At 44.6% G+C, this 17,470-nt stretch overlaps 1 protein-coding gene across 4 annotated transcripts in view; it reads right to left on the bottom strand.

Annotated features, from left to right (window-relative positions):
• GRIA1 (glutamate ionotropic receptor AMPA type subunit 1) overlaps window positions 1-17,470 on the bottom strand; it is a 118,430-nt gene that overhangs the window by 54,595 nt on the left and 46,365 nt on the right. For all 4 annotated transcript variants that reach the window (XR_014935418.1, XR_014935417.1, XM_015875851.3 and 1 more), the window contains exons 3-4: window positions 5,519-5,758; window positions 4,005-4,189 (exon numbers count right to left, since the gene is read on the bottom strand). Coding sequence is in view for 2 of the 4 variants with exons in the window: in XM_015875851.3 (XP_015731337.2) it covers window positions 4,005-4,189; window positions 5,519-5,758 (425 nt within the window). In the remaining 2 variants the exon portion in view is untranslated. The remainder of the gene's footprint in view (window positions 1-4,004; window positions 4,190-5,518; window positions 5,759-17,470) is intronic.

Below are 17,470 nucleotides of genomic sequence, written 5' to 3'. Positions count from 1 at the left end.
GAGAGTAAATGATCTGAACCAACCTGTTTTCTACAGGCTTACAGAAAAAAAGCAGTGCTATTTTTTTAGAAAAGAAAGATTAAATGATATACTTCAAATGTTGGAGGAACAAAGTGGAACGCTGGAGCCCGTTTGTCCTGTGAGCACAGCTGAATCACAGAGCAAGACTAGAAGAGCTATTTTGCACATTCATCGGCCTATTATTGTCCCTGTTGCAGACACATAGCGGGGTGAGATGCCAGGAGGTTTAAGCTCTATTAGAGCAGCTGTTCTCCTTTAGTGTGTTGGGGCAGTTTCAAACCGCATCTCCAGAACAAAGCTGCCTGAGCAAGTTGCTCAGCAGAGGATTCCCCCTGCATGTTCATTGAGATTATTTATAACTTCATATTCACGGTGTTGCAACATATGCTCTTTTCCACACTTTATTCTCCCCGATGCCAACAGACTTACATATTTTTTCCCCTCTTTTATCCACACAACTGCTTACAGATCTGGAATGCTTGAAAGTTTCTATGGTATCTGGGAAAGTTCCCATGTCTAGGTAGAAAGGCAACATCTGTACGAGGCTGCCTGTGATTATGAAGCAGGGACTCACAGATCAGACAGCCCCCAGATCATATTCTGTGTTTCTATTGGAATCACTCTCTACTGATTTCCAGCTGCATTGTTAAATTCTTACCTGACCATTAGAACCAGGTATCAACTGTTCTTATCCAATCCATGTCCTCAAAACTCATAAAAGTTGCAGGATTGAATCAGAGATCAGTCTGCCCAGCATTCCTCCCTGATACCAAGCTGGTAGCAGGCGTTTGGGAAGTACTCAAGACCAGGACATGCATGTGTGGAGCGAGTCTTCCCAAGGGGCTACATTCCAACATTACTGTGAACAAGAATTAAGGGATATCCAAATGGATTATAAATGAGCTGACACTTACTCTATGCAACTGGATCATCTGCCTTAGTCTTCCCCTGATGAAGTGCTCTTGTATGTGTATTAAAACTCTGGTTCCCAGTGTTAACGTACTGGTTGCAATTAATTCCAATGAAGACTTCCTTTAGTATCTTACATGACTAATCTCAGCTCCACCAGCTTCACTGTCCTGTGGTTCTCCCCATAGGCTCAGAATGGCTACTGTGGAGGAGTTTGGAGCACTCAGAAAAAAATCCCAAGCCCTCTTTATACCTAAGGCTATAAGATATGTGCTTCTGTTATTGGTAGTTTTCCATTGGAGTATGTTCCACTGCCAAATCTGAGAAGCAAAACCAGGCCCAACTTGTCCTCTCTATTTATCAACTGTGACTGAACTCATGGGAGAAAAGAGCATTTCTGGGGTACTGGGATGCCTAAGAATTATGATCCAATTCCCTGTTTTTCCAGTGTCAACAATAGATGGCATTGGCTCCTTCTGCCCAAACTCTCCTTTTCTTATTTCATTAGGTGTCAGAGTCAATGAACCCAAGAGGACTGCCGACCAGCCTTCCCTGAGCTGTTAATCTTGCAGCCCATCCACCTGAATTATGAGGCTTGCTTCCTGTGCTTTACACAGTTATTTGTGATCTTAATTTATTTTAAAATGCTTGCTCAGTCCTAATGTGTCTGGACGGTGGTAGCAAGCTGAGGTTATAATAGCATTTATCACTTAGGCTGAATGTGGTGAGAGGCTGTGCTGGGCTGCATGCTGATAGCTCACTTGGGCCACCTAGGTTTCATTACCCACTTCTTAATGGGCCAGTTTGACACCTATTAGAGAGAAATCCTCACAGAGTGAAACAGTAGCAAAGGAGAAACTCCAGTTATTCATTTTAATGAGTGACAGGGAAGAAACAACATAGTGCTTTGATGTAATGTAACCCACCGCTTATTTATCCCATTAAGGCTACACGGTGCAGCCCTGTGATATCCTGCCCAGAACTGAAGCTCATGAACGACAGCTACCTCAGCAAAGATAAATCATGCCCACGAAACCTGGGCACAGAGGACAATGAAATCAGGTCATTTACCACAAATGCTGCCTCCTTCTGCAACTGTCATCTCAGGGCACGAGGAGCACCATGCTGGAGTCAGTGGTGGCTCTTTGTGTTTTTTGCGTGTGGTGTGGAAAAGAAACTTAACGTGTGTGCATATGTCAGGGACTGAACAGGCAGCCCTGGCTCTTCTGCACACTGGGGAGTGTGACGAAGCCAGAGAAAGACAGAGAGACAGGTTTGTCAGGAGAAAAGATAAATGCATCAAACTATCCCTGAGAGGCTGAGAGAGCTCATTGGACACCTCAGAAGCTCTGAAAGATAGGGCAAACAGAACAGGGACAGCCACACAGACATGCTGGTGCACTGAGCTGGGAGAGCAGAACACAAACTCTGACCCTCTTTGGTCATTTGTGTGTTGTGACAGACCTGGCACCCCCTGCTTACACTGGTGCGGCTACCTCTACTCTAGAAATCCCTGTGGACTCAGCACAAGAAGTCTAACAAGGATATAAATGAATCACACAGGTTAAAAACAGCTTACAGCAGGCCTATCCCCAGCACAGAGTTACCCCTGGGCACTGCAATGTTGGAATTGCTCTGTTTTTCACTTAGAAAAGCATAACATCATCTAGTTTACTTGGAAATATGTGTTTTTAATGGCATTATAATTGCTTTTTACCTTGCTTTTTTTAGTGTTCTTGCAAATAACTTGAGTCAGATACAACTCTTGCTCCTGTCATGTGAAGAAGTTTGAAATACAGACTTTTTTTCCCATTCACATCAGGCAAACTAGATGATGTCTGTCTGCAGGACTTAGCTTTCTATTGGACAAACCAGATTTGAAAAGACAACATCATTAACCCTAGAAATCTGATATACCCTGCAGGAAAACTTGCAAAAAAAAAGACAAATTCACTGCCTAGCTCCTGTTGTGATCAACTGCACCTGCTCCATGGTCAGGGGAAATACTTTGCCCCCAGGAATCGTTTGGTCCCTCTTTGGTGTGACCTTCACTTTGAGGTTAAAACCTGCTACCTGCTTTGTTATGATTTATCACTTCGTAGCACTCAGAGACATCCAACAAGGATGGATTGTGCTCACTGCTGAGCCGAGCAGCTGATGACATGGCAGTCCCCACCCCAGACAGCAAGCAGCTGAAGTGTGAGACAGGAGATGACAGGTAGCTTAGACAGAGTGACGTGTGAAGCACGAGGGAAGTGAGCTGGTTATAAGAGGTATGACAGACAGCAGGAGTCACGGCATGCCAGCTGCTTGGCACTGCTGAGCCCTTCCTAAACTGTGAGGAATGGGATTTGCAGAAGTAGGAAGGCCTTGTCTGTAGCTGGGGCAAGGCACACAATCAGAGCTACTGAGTCCTCTGTTACAAATCCTGTCTAGGAGTGTCTGGGCAACACTCTCAGACACAGGGCTGGAATATTGGCTGGTCCTGTGTGAAGCCAGGGGTTGAACACCATGATCCCTGTGGGTCCCTTCCAACTCAGAATATTCTATGATTGGAAATAGAATATTCTGAGTTGGAAGGGACCCACAGGGATCATATCATAGAATATTCTATGATAATGGGATCTAGGAATGTCCAATTCTGCACACAAGGAGTATGGAGAGCCTGGGGTCTAGCAGTGTCAGTTCACATTTATACTCCAATTCACAGGGATTGGGAAAACCTAAGGAAACTCATCAGGATAATGAAGTGCCACGTCCTGTGTACACTGCTTAGAGCAGTTAGCACAAAACAAACTCACTGGGAAAGTTAGGGGGTTCCAGCGCTCAGAACATGAATCAGACAAGTAGGGGATGTGGAGACGCAGAGCTCACGCAGCACAAATACATAGGAGTTCCCAGTAATTATGTGGCTTTATACTTTCCTAAACAACACAAAAAAGAAATAGCTACAACACACAACACCAAATCCATGACAAACTGTGATGAGACACGGATCACATCAGAATGGGAAGAAAAACAACCCTCCTCATCCTACATGCAGACCCCTCCCAGGAGACCCACACTGACACAACCTTGCTAAGGATGATGTTCAGCCGCTCAGATTCACAGTCCACCACCACCAGTCTCTCCTTCTTCTTCTGCAGCTCCTGGAACAGCACGCGGTAGCCCTCTTCTGTTGTCGTCAGGATGTTGACAGCTGTCACCTGCCAGTTCTTCTCAGCTGCAGTGTCCAGCACTTTCTGCAGGACTGACAGCCCTGCGATGGGAGAAGAGCAGGACAATAAGGGAGAACCAGGACAAAGCTTCACAACAGCATTTTTCTGTCCTGACAGCCTATGTAACTGTCCCAAGTTGGGCTGGATACAACACTGCAAGAGCCCAGAAGAACTCCAGAAGCCAGATACTAATCTAGTATTTTAGTCACACACAGCTGGGCTAGAATTAATGATTTCTAACTTTTCTGCACGGGAAAACAGGCTGATTCTGGGACAAGTTTTTCTTTGCATTCAGCAGATCAGTCCTGTTGGTCAGATCCTGCTGTGGGATTCAGATAAGAGCTCTAATCTCATCTTCTCTGTTACTACCCAAATCTCTTTATTTCTCTGGGCCATAGCTCTTTTCTCACCTTTGATCTGTTTTGGCTCTGTGCTCTTAAGGTTGGGGCACCCTCAGCAGTCACAATACATCACCATATTTAGTAACCGTCTCTCCTTGCAGCACCTGATCAGAAAATTTCATTATTTTTTGCCTAAAAGTTACATGTACAGCCTTCCAGAAGAGGCACACACAGTCAGCACTGCTCTGGAGCCTGCTAGATGGCCCTTGTCTATTCAGGTCAGTTGCCATATTCAGCGTGAACCACCTCTGGAGCCAACAGAAAGCTGGATGGGATGCTTTTATGTCATCCTGTCAAGAGTTTAGGATAACTTCCTAGGCAGAGCCGTGAATGACCTTACCTCTGTCCTGTCCTCTACAAGTCTGCTTTGTTCTCAGCCTTCAAGCCTGGAGCTTCGGAGGCATGTGAGAGCTTTGGAAACTGAATCACAAAGCAATGACTCACTTGCCCTGCTCACGATTTAGAAAGCTAGATGATACCTTCCAAGAACCTAACAAAAGCTTTTGTTATTTTGAGCAGACAGCCAATACTCAATAACATGGGGAACTTGAAGTTATCCAAACTATGACTGCAAACAACACACGTATCATCACATGTGGGCTCGTTTGACCTTAGCAACTATTGGTTCGTGTTCACAGACGTGAGACTTTGTGGCTTTGAGCTGGACAGACTTGAAAATGGGACCTAATAAATACAAACAATTTCCCAATGCTCTTAAAATGAAATATTTTTCTTGTGTAATTCTGTGAACCCAGAGTTCAGACTAATGCTTCATCTAGATGAATGTCCCACCTTCAGCAATGGCCAGTAATGGAAATTCAGGAAAGGAATAAAAAATGGGGAAGGCATGGATAGTGCCACCCTCTTCATCTCCAGAAACCCACATTAAGTAAATTCTTAAACCAAAGATTTTATCTATACTACTGCATTTAACTGCCTGCTAACTCTCCTGGGATACTCGCGACTTACCCCGGTCAGCATCATAAATGTACACAAACTTCTGCCAGCTGTAGTGTTCGATGACACTGATGAGGGCATCCTGGAGCTCTGGGCGAAGCTGGAGAACAAACTGGTTGGATGTTTCGACAGGAAAGCTGGGTGTTATGAAACAAACGTGGAGAGCCCCGCAGAAAGATGTGAGCATGTTGACGGTCCTCCTCTCGTAAAATCCAAAGATGGCATAGACACCCTTGGAGAACTGTGAGCAGACTGGGGGAACAAAGAGAAAGGGCATAAGAGCAAAAGGACCAGAAGGTTTGTCAGAGACATCATCAAAATCTTTTCCCTGAAATAAGTTGCAGCCTATCTGGACTAAAGCACTTAATTCTTGAGACCTGGGGTTTGGTGAATGCAGCCTGTGCCATGTTAAAAACAGGGTTTGAGGCCATGGGGTGCTTTTCCTTAAGCTCCACAGGTCTGCTTTATCCCTGATAGGCAGCAGGGACATTGGAGTGTGAATACACTAACCCTGGGGCTCTGCTGAAAGTTTGGGAAAACGTGAAAAGATTTGAACAAGGGATCACATAAGAATAAAAGGATTCACCAGCTCCAGGCGCAGCAGGCGTCTGGCATTTGGAGCTGCTTTACTACACATATACAGCTAGAGCATCCTATCACAGCCCCAGATGCATTCATGGAGCAGGAAGCAAACAGTTGCATGACAGCACAGTGCTCTGAGACCAGTGACTCCAGCAGGAAACTGAGGTTTGGCCTAAAAAACCAAGACCACCCTGAAAGGGCATCTCAGCAGAGGTTCACCTGTGTTCAGTATTGTCATATGACAGCTATGGCAAAGTTTGTCTCTGTACAAACCAGGGTTGTGCTGATACCTGTGTGACAATTTCTGGTTTCCTCCAAAGTTGTGCTGGAGCAGCCTGTGACCCTGTGAGGTGATGGGAGATGGCCCAGGAGGTCTCCACAACTAAGCTCTGATGGTGCTCACCAGGTTCTCCGGTGGATGTTTGCACCTGATCTCAGCAGTCAGCAGTATGCTGTGCAAGGAAGGCTCCCTCAAGTCACAGCCTTCCTCCGGGGAGCACTTAATGAGATGGAGGGAGCTGCTCGAAAAATGCCTCAGGATCTCAGCGAAGCAGAGAAAGCTCACACATCGGGTTGTAAAACTTAGTCCCTGAGACAGTCACACTCGTTCCGTATCACTCCTGTTTATGGCACATCACAATTTAATATCAATAAATCTCCAAGCTGGAGGTGGTGGCAGTGACAGCATTTTCCCAGTGTCAGACCTCCTGGCATAGCGTCTTCTCCTGTTGTTGCTATGACTCTTGCAGACCTTTGGCTGTGACATTTGTACTGACTCAACACTTCACACCCCACTCCCCTGTTCCCCCAACAGAGTACAGGGTGAGAAGTTGGATGTGACATTTTGGGGTCCCCTGACGAGCACTCTGTGCTGCTAGGAAATCCTTTGACCTGGTTTCTGTGGTAGTCCTGACTGCTCTGCATGTGTGGCTGGAGACAGGCTCCTGAATACAAGCTCCATCCCCAGCTGGGCTCTGACCTGAGCTGAGAACCATATCTCATGATATGGTCAGCATTTCTCCTTCCTTCTAGAAGAAGCACAGGTCTGGGGCAGCCTGGCAGGGTTACCCATCTACTTTCCACTTCTCAGTGCCCACAATCTCAAATACCTCAGCACTCTCCTCCCCCAAAGGAATTGATATTCCTGCATGGCAGAGACTTCGTGTGAAGCTTGAGCCGTGACAGAAATAAAATCCTCTTCTCTTTATTTTCACAGCAGTGACTCTCTTTGCAATCAGCAATTGTGTCTGTGTCAGCTGGAGTCACTGTCCTCATCATGGGACTGACACATTCAGGAAGAAAAGTAGCAGATAAGGATAGAAATAGTCTGAATGTTGTTTCCATGTGACTGGACCAGTGGGTCTAATGAACACTGCGATATACCATATGTGAGAGATCAGAACACGATCTCTAGAGGCCCGGGCTTCAGATTCATCAGATGATTAAAGTGACATTCTCAGGACAGCTAAAAAATGCAGCACAATTAATATCCCAGACAACAAATAAACTTGGTTAGCTCAGTTCTTGTTTTAGGCCAGCTGTGGCTTCCCTGAATTTTTATATTCTATTTGAAAATGAATCTAATAGTGTGTGTTTTTTTTTAATATATAATTTTTTTTTTAACTTGGTGGCTCAGTCACGCTCAGGCAGCCCTCCTACACTGTTCTGAGACACTCATCAATCCCAGCATTTGAAACAGATTGCACCAAAGACGACTGGGAGCACGAATGTTCTTTGTCATTAGTATGTTTGGAAAGAACCCCAGCTCACTTTGTATTTTCAGTCTAAGAGGATAATTTGGAAAAAAAGGGCTTGCAGGGGGTTGTCATCCGAAGAACAACAAATAAATTGTCATGTCAATTAATCTGGAAAACTGAAAAGGGAGAGAACTGCAGCCACCCTTCTGAGATGGATCGTAGTATGATGTAAAAGCAGTGGCTGCAAAATGCTTTAAATCTCAGGGCTGTTTTAAATTACAGACATGCCAAATGCATTTGACCAGCAAAACAAAAAAGAGTTACTGCTACTTATTTAGTGCACAAAAAGATAGGTGGTGTTTCTTTAGATTTGTTTTGTTTCATTTAGAAAATGCATTAGTAATTAAGTTCTCATTTAATTAGAATCAACAAGTTTGGAAAAGACCTACAAGATCATCCAGTCCAACTGTCCACCAATCACCAACAGTTCTCAATAAACCACATCCCTCACACAGCATCTACATGTTCCTTAAACACTTCCAGGGCTGGTGACTCCACCACCTCCCTGTGCAGCCCAATCCTCCCAAGAATTATAAAACATAGAATCACAAAATGGTTGGATTGGAGGGGATCTTACAGACCATTCAGTCCCAGCCTCCACTATGGGCTGACTCAGGCTGCCCAGGGCCCCATCCATGGCTTTGGGCACCTCCAGGGATGGGGCACCCACAGCTCTGGGCAGCAGTGCCAGCATCTCATGACTCTCTGAATAAGGAATTTCTTCCTAATGGTTTGGTTTCACATCTCATTCTTCTGACTTGAAATTCCCCTTTTAGTTCAAAGCCACTCCCCCTTATCCTACTACTATTAGACCGCGTAAGAAGTTGGTTCCCATCTTGCTTGTAAACTCCCCTCAAAACATATCTAGAGGAAGCAGATAATGTAAATTACTCTTTGTTCTCCCAGAGGGGAAGAAGCTTATCAGTTCCTCAGTAGTCACAATAAGTCTCTGGCCAATATCTATCCAAAAACATTAAGAAAGGTAACAGGGATAAAGTTCATACAGGGATGAAGAATCTAAGAAGATAAGCTTCTCTGCTCAACTGGCTAGTAATAACATCATGTCTTACAAACCTCATAGTAACCACCTGTTTACAGTGATACTGCCAGAGGCTGGGTCTTCTTACAGAGCAGAGTTGCACTCAGTCTAGTCACTAACTCTACCAGTTCAATATGGACAGTTCAGCTCATTCCTGTAGGCAGAAGGCTGGAAGCATTCAACAGCAAAACTGTATTACAGAGGATGTGAGCATGAGCAAAGAGCATCTACTTGGACGTCAATGTAGATGTTTTTAGCAGTTTACATGTGCTATTCTTGGCCTCTGAGTTGCACAAATGGAAAGAAGGACAGATAATATTTGTTCTGGGCTGCAGCTGTGCTATCATCTTACAGCAAATTTGCAGTTAATTACAGAAAGATTCCCCCTGATCAAACCCTTAGAAAACATCATTCATAATGATTGACAACCATGGCAGATACTCTTCATACTGACCAGTCTTGTGTGAACAACCTGGCTGTATCTCCTGCTGGGATATTCCGAGCATGTGCTGCACTGAACATCATTGCTGTCCCAGACCCCTCATGCTCCAGGTATGAGATCTATCACTGAGGCATTCTGGAAGAGCTCCCCAGCTTTTCTTCCAAAGTCCCATCCCACAAACAAGATTTGGTAAATCAGATGCATTAACCCATCACCCGGTTATGCTGGAAGCCAGCAACAACTCCACAGTGCCATTGCAAAGCAGGTGAGATGGAGCTCCTCATATTGTTCCAAAATCAATGCTATTTACACTAGAAATCAAAATAACATCATTAGATTCCCAGTACCTACTTAAAGAGTGACTGATAGGGTAGAATGAAAAGGAGGAGGCCTCCATGCTCCCTCCAGGGATTGGCAGCCATTGGTGTGCCCTTGAGTTCTGACAGGGAGAAACATGCATGCTTCAGTCAGGCCTGAAATCCCCAGGCTCTGGGATTCCTAGTTGTACAATTTCTCTCTAGTTTTTCCTTTCACATGGAAATATTCAAGGTAAAGCTTTTAAACCCAAGAGTAGAGCACTGATTTTATTGCAAGCGGGATGGGACAACTGTCTAGCAGCCGAGGACAGATACAATGGAACTTTTATTTGGATTTGGATAACAGCAGAAAGGAAGCCAAAAAGTTGCTTTCTGAAACAGTGACCACAAAGAGGGGCTGCACAGAAGGATGGAAATTAAGATTTGGTTTCCAAGAGTGAGAATGGTGCAATTCTGCTGAGGATCTGCAAACACAAGTGCAAAATGGGAGCTGTTCCCTGTGGGCACAGCTGGAGAAGCCTGGTAGGGGATCTGGATACTGCTTGTCTGCCATTTCCTCTGGAAGAAGAATTTTCACCATTTCACTGGGTTTAAGACTAGGAGGGGACATTAGATCATTCCTACTGACTTTTTACGTCTCATGGACCATTAAGTTTCACCAAGTTACCCCTGAAGGGAGCCAATAACGTTGTTTAGTTGAAGGCATTTAAGCTCTCAGGGGACTCAACTGCTGTGCACCTCTGTCAGAGAACAGGAATAGCAGAGGCAGCGTTAACTCCCAAAGCAACAACGGCAGTAAAAAAAAAGCCGATTAGATGAAATATCCCCAGATGTTCCCCACAAACAATTCATGCTCTCTGTTGCAGAAGGGGACAAAAAAGCCCAGCTGGTCCTTGCCTGACCTCAGAGCTCTTCCCAAGCCTAGAGGAAGTCACATCAGATGAACCTCTTGGAAGAAAAATTGCACCCTCTCTTCAAGGCCCAAGTGAGCAGGTGAAGAGAAAGGCAATTTGGAAATCTAAAGCCTAAGAGCTCTTTTCAAAGCCACCCAATCCAACACACAGAAGTCCTTGCACTTACTCCACAAACCTAATTAACAACTATCTTTTAAACACCTCAAGACAAGTGTGGGAAGACTTGGAGTAAAATAAAATAGTCATCTCAGTCCTCTATGAATTACTAAATACTAGCCCTAAAACACAGGCCTCAGCCTAAGCATGGCACGTTCCTCATTTGCCCAAATTCCTGGGATACAAAACCAAAAACCCTCACTCCTCCAGAACTGCACTTGCAGCAAAATGAACTAATTGGCAGCAGTGGTGCCAAGGAGCAGTTCCCACATGCTCGCCTGTAGTATTTGAGTTTGTGCGTGGGATTGGGGAGGGGATGTGCATGTGTGATTTATTTTTAGTGCACCCTACCTGGAGGCAACCCTCACACAGTGATGGAGAACCTGACATCAGGTTGGTGAAGCCGGTGGAATTTCGATGAAAGAGCACCAGTGTCTGCTTCAATTAGGATCAGTTCAGCTTTGCTCCCCAATGTTTGTCCTCACAGCTCTCCAGCATGGCGTAGGTGCCAGAGTGCATCTCTTCAGCACATCCCAACGACAGCGTGTTCCCACAGGTTTTTTGAGCAGGGGAAAGCCAAACAGATTCTACACAACTCCATCGCTCTGCTCATGTATTTAGCTGGCAGTGGATATGTCCCATATCTTCAAGCAACTGCAAATCGGGCTGATGTGATATCACAAGAAATATATGTTTCTCTTTCAAATATATTAAAGACACAGAGGTGCAGTCCCTCTCATCATTTTCCTTCACTGCTACTCTGGCCACATTGGAGGCTGCAAAGCACCAACAGTATCTACATCAAGATCTGCTTTCCTTCCTTCACATTTGAACAACAATCTGACTGAAGAGCTCTTCATCACTTTTTATGCATAGAGTTTAGGATTTCATTTAGTTAAGTTTATTGGGCTGACAAATAAGTCAGTTTGCCTGGTTACAAATGATGCCTTTCTTGAAATAAAAATGGATTTGGGACGCTTCTTCCTTTTACACTGCCAGGTTTAAGGAAATAGAAACGTCATGGTGCTTTTGTTAACAAAAAGTTGGCAGCATGATAACAAATCTTTCCTCAGGACTCCCAGTCATTTAGTGCATTTTTGAGTCATGGTGGAAGGTGAGGCCCAGGCAGTCTGAAGTTGACTTTCATCTCTATTTTAAAGGAACTAACTGAAAATCACTACTCTTCCCCTCCTGCACTTCACATTTGAAATTTCTTTTATTTTTCCACTAGAGCCTTGTTCTTACCCAACACGCCTGGAGAACAGAAGATAAAATCCAAATACCGAAGGTCTTAACCAAGTCAGTAAACTTGTATTTGTCAATACTTGCCCTGTTTGCTTTGCCTGTTTTATACACGTCATTTTACTGAATCACAGAAAATTAAGCATTAAATACACAGGAGTTCCCAGACAATATTCAATCAATTTTCAAATAATGGCGGCACTCAAGGTGAATGGAGATTACACATTAGGAGCAAATCTCCTACGTGAAACGCTGGTATCAGGTGGGTCCTTTAAAAGGCCCTCAAAAAACATTAAAAATGAGGTACAGGCATATAACTCCTGAGACTTCTGGAGCCACAGAGTTGGATGTTTCAGCCATCTATCCTGCTCTCACCCAACCTCCTATAACGAAAAAGAAATCCCAACATTCATCCTCATTGAAATCTCCGTGTCTGATGCACACTCATGAATATTAAAGCAAGATTACTACAGATGGAAAAATGGGGAAAAAAAGACAGCTATTATAAAGGGAGGTGAAGGATAAGGACTGAACTAATTTTACTTCTGCTGCTTCATTAGGTGGCCTGTCTGCAAGAATTGCTATAATAGGAGAACTAATGACAGTACCAGGGTGTAGCTTTCTGCTGGGGAACGTGAACAACAGAGGAAAAGAACAAAGCACCAAACCCTTTTCTTCTCCCAGTGCATTGTATTTGCTCAGGGCAGTTTTTCTAGACATTAGGCTTGTGACTGCCTTCAGTCCTAACCTCAGGTTGTGATGAGGATGCTCTAAGTGCTTGCCTTCAAAGTGGCAACAGGTTGCAAGAAGAAACCCAAGCTATGGACATGTGGAAATGAGATTCAGAATTAATGTTTGACTCTGTTGTGAAAAGAGGGTGTTAACATCCACCTAACCCCACTCCTTTCTTAACCTTCATCCCATTAATGAATGTTATGCTCCCATGTCCCCTGCTTCCTAAAACACGTGCACAGGTACTCCCAGATTTTCTCTGGCCTGTGTTTTTGCAGATGTGCCCATCAAACTGATCTCTCAGTTTCTGTGGCATTCCTAAGACTCGTGTTGTTACCTCCAATTGAGAAAACAGTATCTGGACAGATTTTCTCAGCTGTAGTGTTCCCATTTTTTTTTTTAGGATTACTTCCTGCTCACAATGTTTTCCTTAGCCCTTTCAGTCTGCTCCAGGCATAGAGTTCAATTATGACATATACACTTCTTCAGGTTTGTACTAAGACAGTAATTGAGACTATCTTTGGCTGCAGCTCTGTGTCAGCCTCTCTGCCTGGCCCATCAGCTCAATACCTTTAAATTTTCCATTACATTCATATCTCCTTTGTTCATTTTTAATCAATATGATTAATGCTTTTTCTTGGGGGTGCCGCTGTAAAATACATCACTCATGATCTGACAGGTGACCAAAGAGCTGAGTAACTTTTGGAATGCTTATTTCAAAGCAGAGATGTGAAAATGCATTTCTCAGAAAAAACAGGCAAATGGGGCAGCTGCATGTAGAAAGCAGCCTGAGTGGGGAAGTCTCTGGTGATCAGTGACAGCAGGTGACCAGGTAACCACACAGACCTCCTCCAGCCCTGGGTCTACAAGCTTTTAGTGTCTGCTTTGGGATCTCAACCAACATTTGGAAGTGCTGAGCTTCCAAAGTGAGCTTACAAAGCTCACTTTTCTGCATCTCATGGTTCTCCTTGTGGCTTTCAGCCCTTCCCCTCCCACACAATGTGCTTTCACCAGCAAGATGCAGGATACGTGCTGAGAGCATATACCTGCTGGAGAATGACAAGTTGCATAGAGGTTTGGTTACAGAACTAGACAATGGCACACAAATGTCTTCATGGCAGTGATCATAGAATTACAGAATCATTAAGGTTGGAAAAGACCCCTAAGATCCTCAACTCCAACCGAAACCCATCCCCACTATTCCCACTGACCACGTCCCTCAGCACCACACCTCTTACAGTTCTCAAACACCTCCAAGGATGGTGACCCCCTCACCTCCCTGAGCAGCTGTGCCACTGCATCACCACTTTCTGAGAACAAACTTCCTAATATCCAACATGGCCCTCCCCTATTGTCTCATGTCCTGAGCCCGCTTTTCCTCCTACAGCCAGAAGTGAGCACTTGAAATTCCTTCTCATTTCTCTCTGCCTCCAGTTTTTCCAGTCTTGTTTCTAAATTTCCAATTTTTAATTGCATTGTGCTGCAGTGCATAAAAGCTTATCCTTGCATGCTGCTGAACTAACACAACTAATTTTAAGACTTTCTCAATAACAGACTGGAAATTAACAACTTCATTTATTAACATTCCACCTCTTCTTTACAAAGCAACATGATGGAACAAACATGCATGCATGCACATCTGCAACGAGCCCTCCGTGCTCCCAAATGCACCCTTAGCAGCTTATTACTCAGATACAAGCACTGGATTTCTTGACTGCAGAATCAGACCCCAAATGCTGTAAGACAGTCAAAGCCAGAATTAACCCTGAAAGGTTTCAATGAGTATGGCCATGGTGTGCCCAGTTTTAATCCCTGCTTTGGATGCAAATGAAAAGAGACCACTGCATTTCCTTAAATACTCACTCCTTTTCATGGTGGTGATGTCTTTAATTGATTTTCTAGATGAGACCCCTTTTAAATTCACAGGCACAGATTCCTTCAAAGAAGCAGAATGGATATGCCCTATCTCTTACTCTTCCACAGGAAGTGTGGGCATTGCTATTAATTCCAGTTGACTCAGGATTAGCCTTACCCTGTATCCCTTGCATGCAGGTACTGCTGCAGATGCAACCATTGCTGTGCATGTTTGTAGGATGCCTCGAACGATGCTATGAGGCCTCTGTGAGGTACTGCAATATATACGCGTTAACTAACAATAAAGAAAGCCACTGAGTAGCCTCCTTGGAGTACAGAATTACCTTCCCAGCAGAGAGGAGAGAAATTATGCAGCTGGCTAAGAGCAGAAGGTAAAGCAGAGGGTAAAGAGGGACCTATACAGAGCTGGGGGAATTTTCCCTAAGCTGACCGATCTTTTCAGTAGTGATGCCTTACATGTGCCCTACCTTAAAATACCTCCCAGCCTAGGAGGGAAGCTGGCTGCATGGGCTGTCAGAGGGCACCCAGGCTGCCTTCCTCTTGCACTGAGCTATCATTGGCCTTTCTGCCACGATTTGACTCCCTGCTCATTTGAAAATAAAAGGCAGCAGATAAAAAGCACAGGGTTCACTGTGTGCAGGAAAGCACTGCCAGGCTCACTTCTCCATGGGAATGGTCTCACCAGCCCCAGCAGAGGAGGAACTTGCGTTTATTCAGCATTATTCAAAGCAAACACACACTCTGACAGAGCATCTTGTCCCTGGGGCCTGAATGGGGGAAGCAGTTCCTAAACCCACCAGCTGCTTGACGTGTTATATATAAACATTCACATTTTCTATAAATTTTCAAGACTCATTACAGGTATCTGCTGAGCATATGCTCCAAAACCTACATGTGCTAACGCTGCTCCAAAACTGCCATCTTTTCTGCAATAACCGGAGCCATTAGATTCTTCTAAAATGAGGAGCAGCAAAAGCACAAACCCAGTGAGCTACACTCATTGATAAGGGTTAAGTCTCCAGAGCATAACCCTTTTGTATTACCCACTGGTACATGCATTCACCTAAGGCCTGCCAAAGCACAAATGGCTTTGAAACCCCATTTAACACCTCAGCAAGGGTTGAGCTCGCTGCACCCTATCCTTTGACACCTGAGAGCGATGGCTTTTGTGGGTTGAAGTGCCTCCCTCAGTGCTTCTTTGCCACAGTCATTTCTTGTGGGCTTTTTATTTTTCCTTCTCACATTAATTTCCATTCCGTTGTGCTCGCAGCTTTCTTTAGGCCTGCTTAATGTCAAGGGGAATATTACAATTTCTTCCCTGTCATTAGAACAGCTTTAATCCCGTCTGCATTGCGAGGGCAATAAATGATAATGGCAAGCAGATTTTTATTTCTGCAGTGCCTCGGAGCAGCAGCTTTTTCAAACAATCCCAAACAAACAAATTCAAGCTTCGGATCTTTTAATCCTGGTGGGAGACTGTGTTGTCTGGGGAGCAGAAATGCAAAGCTGCGACAGATGGCAGGAGCCGGACCTATGGTTTGTGATTTTATGGTCTGTGGTGGAGCTTCTGTGCAAATAGTTTCTTGTGGGTGGTGGAACAAGCAGATTATAGGAAGTGCAGCCAGTGAACCTGCCCAGATGGAGCTTCTGCAGAGGAGATACTTGTTAAACTGTGACTGCCACCAGCTGCAGAGGGCAGCTCCCCTCCGGTGGGAGGTGCAGGCATCCATCTCACTGAGCAGAGCAAACTGGAATGGGGCAGCTGGGGGAACCCCACAGACTGCTAGAGGAATCCAAAATATCTCCTGTGTCACCAACACATCAGAGGGGGCTTCCACAACTACAACCTTCTCCCGAACCTGCACCTGATCCCACACTGAGGTGGTTTAGTGCACAAAAAAATGTCTCAGGGCCAAAGTAGTTGCTGCACACATCACCCATCACACAAAACTACCTTGGATGCACATTTTTTGATTAAAAAACCCTTCAACAACCATTCCTCATTGATGTCAGTGGTAGGCAAAATCAAATTCCCAGGCACAAAGCATCCTTACAGTATATCCTAGAGAGGCAATCACTTTGGGAAAGGTGTGTTTGCTAGATCTTTCACATGCAGAGCAAACACATTCATTCATGGCAACCTGATCCAGTCCCTGATTTGGTGGCTGGCAACCCTGACCATGGCAAGGGGTTTGAAACTAGATAATCTTTGAGGTCATCATCATAGAATCATTATAGAATCACAAGGTTAGAAAGGACCTACATGATCACCTAGTCCAACCATCCTTCCCATTACCGTTGCTGCCACAAGCCACTAAATCATCTCTCATAGCTCCTCATCCAGATGCCTCTTGAACACTGCCAGGGATGGTGACACCACCACCTCCTCTAGTTATATACAAACAGCACCTTTCCTCCTCTACTGATTCCTATTCTGGGAGAGTTTTTAAGCTCCTTAAGCAAGAGGCTCTCTAGTGAGCTGCAGAGAGCAAGAAAGATCATGTAAAACATTTTGCATAAATGCAAATTGCGAGGAGGCCAACGAGAGCACAGTAAGGAAAACTGTTATAAACTTCAGGTCATTCATCATTTGGGAGCAGTGACACTGCACATACAGATGCTGCTCCTGTCTCATGCAGTTAATCAGTGTAAACCAAAGGGTATGACATGATTCAGGCAGCTGCTGTGAAAATCTCGCTGCCTCTCAGCAGAAAGTTTGCCTGCAAAACATTATTTAGTCAGAAGAGCAGCAGGAAGCTGAAGGATGCTAATTTGTACCACTTTGCACAAGCGTCACAGAAACTCTTTCACTATTCCCCAGATGTTATATAAGCACTTGGTGATGTTTCAGGGCGATAAAATACATTTGTCTGTGAAATTTGAGTCATTGATCACACTGGGTTGGGCA

Source organism: Coturnix japonica, chromosome 18, assembly GCF_054131305.1.
Source record: "Coturnix japonica strain WE chromosome 18, WE-NBRP24, whole genome shotgun sequence".
Taxonomy (NCBI): Eukaryota; Metazoa; Chordata; class Aves; order Galliformes; family Phasianidae; genus Coturnix; species Coturnix japonica.
Note: the sequence above shows the minus strand (reverse complement) of the source record. Positions and strands in the feature narration are given on the sequence as shown.